The sequence below is a fragment of the Triticum aestivum genome, chromosome 2A (assembly GCF_018294505.1).
Source record: "Triticum aestivum cultivar Chinese Spring chromosome 2A, IWGSC CS RefSeq v2.1, whole genome shotgun sequence".
Taxonomy (NCBI): Eukaryota; Viridiplantae; Streptophyta; class Magnoliopsida; order Poales; family Poaceae; genus Triticum; species Triticum aestivum.
Window position 1 is genome coordinate 676,048,021 of NC_057797.1, and position 1,937 is coordinate 676,049,957.

Here is a 1,937-nt window from a genome sequence, read left to right on the forward strand (position 1 = left end):
CGAGTCCTTTTCGATCGCCAAATGATTTTTGATCCAGCACGTTCCCGCGGTTTCCCTCCACAGTTGAACGTTGCCCTCGCCAGGATTAATACTAATCCCGTCCATTCTCTTTGCCGCTTTGCCTTTGCTCCCATAAATTCTTTGCCTCCACCCCGAGTTGCTCTTGCTTCCCGACCAAGTCTGCAGCTTCCTCTCTTCTCCAGCAAGAGCGCGGATTCCATTCCGTCCGGATTTCCTTCTCGATCGCACTCACAGCCTAGCCTAATAGCCGATCAAACAAACCCGGCCGTCCGTAGCCCGAGACCCCAAGTCACGCACAAATTTTCCTCATCTTCTCCCGCAATGGCGGAGCCTGCTCCTGCTCCGGCGCAGCCAAGAACCGGCGGTGACGATGTCATTTCTGCCAGGTTGCAGCGGGCTCTGGAGCTCTTGTTCCCGTCCAACCTCGCCGGTAAGGCGGTGCTGTTCGCCGTCGTGGTGGCGCTGCTGCGGATGCTGCCCACGAGCCAGACCCCCGGGATCTGGGACCTGCCGCACATCCTCCTGCTCGGCCTCGTCATCTCCTACGGCGTCTTCGGCCAGAGGAACGCCGACGCCGATGTGGTGCCCCCGGTGGTCCCTTCTTCCAAGGTCGTCGACGACGACGAGTCCGTGGAGGCCTTCGTCTCCCAGATACTGCAAGGGCCGCTGGTCTTCGAGGGAAGCAACGGCGACGGAGGCGCCAAGGACGGCGGCGTGCAGGCGTGGAGCTCGCAGTACTACCCCGATGATGCCCTCGTCGTAGTCGCCGACACGGGCGACGCTGGCGAGAAGCCGATTCTCCTGCCGGTGAGGAAGCTCAAGCCATTGGCCGAAGAATCTGCACCGGGCAATGTAAGTGATGGCGCTACCGATGAAGAAGCAGAGTTCCTCCCCAAGGAAGAAATAGGATACGGCGGCGCGCGCGAAAAAGCCATGTCGTCGCCGTCCTCCGTCCTCGACGCCGGCTTGACCCTCTCGCCGTCCTCGCCTCCTCCCCCGCCGCCTGCGCCGCAGTTTCTTGGCAGCGCGCGTGGCCTCGGGAAGGCCAGAGCAAGAAGCTTCAACGAATATGGGGTTGGAGACATGAGCATGAGCGGACGGGCGGGTTTACGGAGCAGGTTCCGGTCAAACTCTTCCATCCAAGCAACGAGGAGGAGCACTTTGACCGGCTACGATCCTGTAGCTCCGTCCGACGATCAAGCGGCCGCAGACGATGAGGCTGACGAGATGGCCGCGGCCTCGGACAGCTCGTTCAGCAGCGACGACATGGCCAGGGACGGCGACGATGAACACGACGAGGAGGAAGACAACTACGACGAAGAGGGAGAGGGAGAGGAGGAGGGGCGGGAAGGTGACAACTCTTGCGACGAAGAGCTTTTTGAGCTGGCGACGAGGGCCGAGGCGGAGGAGGACGAGGTGGACAAGAAGGCTGACGAGTTCATAGCCAAGTTCAGGGAGCAGATTAGGATGCAGCGGGCTCAGCCGGGGCCGGGCAGAAGATGAGCCATCTCATGTGTAATGCACCGCATTTTAATGTTTTTTACTACCTCACATCAGAACGTTTTCAGTTAATGTGGCAACCATACTCGATATTCTGTCAGCCATCGTTTACTGCTCACCTTAACCCGGGCTGTGTTATCCGATGACAAGCATTGGCTATGCCCTATCCTCTTATTAACTTGCACATCGTCGAATACTACAGTCCGGAGAGGATCTGTCATCAGTTTGATGTGCTGCAGGAATCTATTGTCGAAATCAGCAGAAAGACGTACGGAGCGAGATCTGCACAAGTAAGTGATCATAAAACTGGTTCAAGATGAGATCTGCACAAGTAATTCATACAACTGGTTCATGGACTTACTGGTCATCTTTCATGTTTAGACGGACCCGTAACTAAATAGGTCATGATTCATGGC

At 57.4% G+C, this 1,937-nt stretch overlaps 1 protein-coding gene across 1 annotated transcript; it reads left to right on the forward strand.

The window, feature by feature from the left end:
- Positions 1-1,611, forward strand: LOC123185885 (uncharacterized). The gene has a single exon (XM_044597697.1). It carries the CDS (start codon positions 22-24, stop codon positions 1,522-1,524), a length of 1,503 nt encoding a protein of 500 aa, XP_044453632.1. The 5' UTR covers positions 1-21; the 3' UTR covers positions 1,525-1,611.
- Positions 1,612-1,937: the final 326 nt, after the last annotated feature.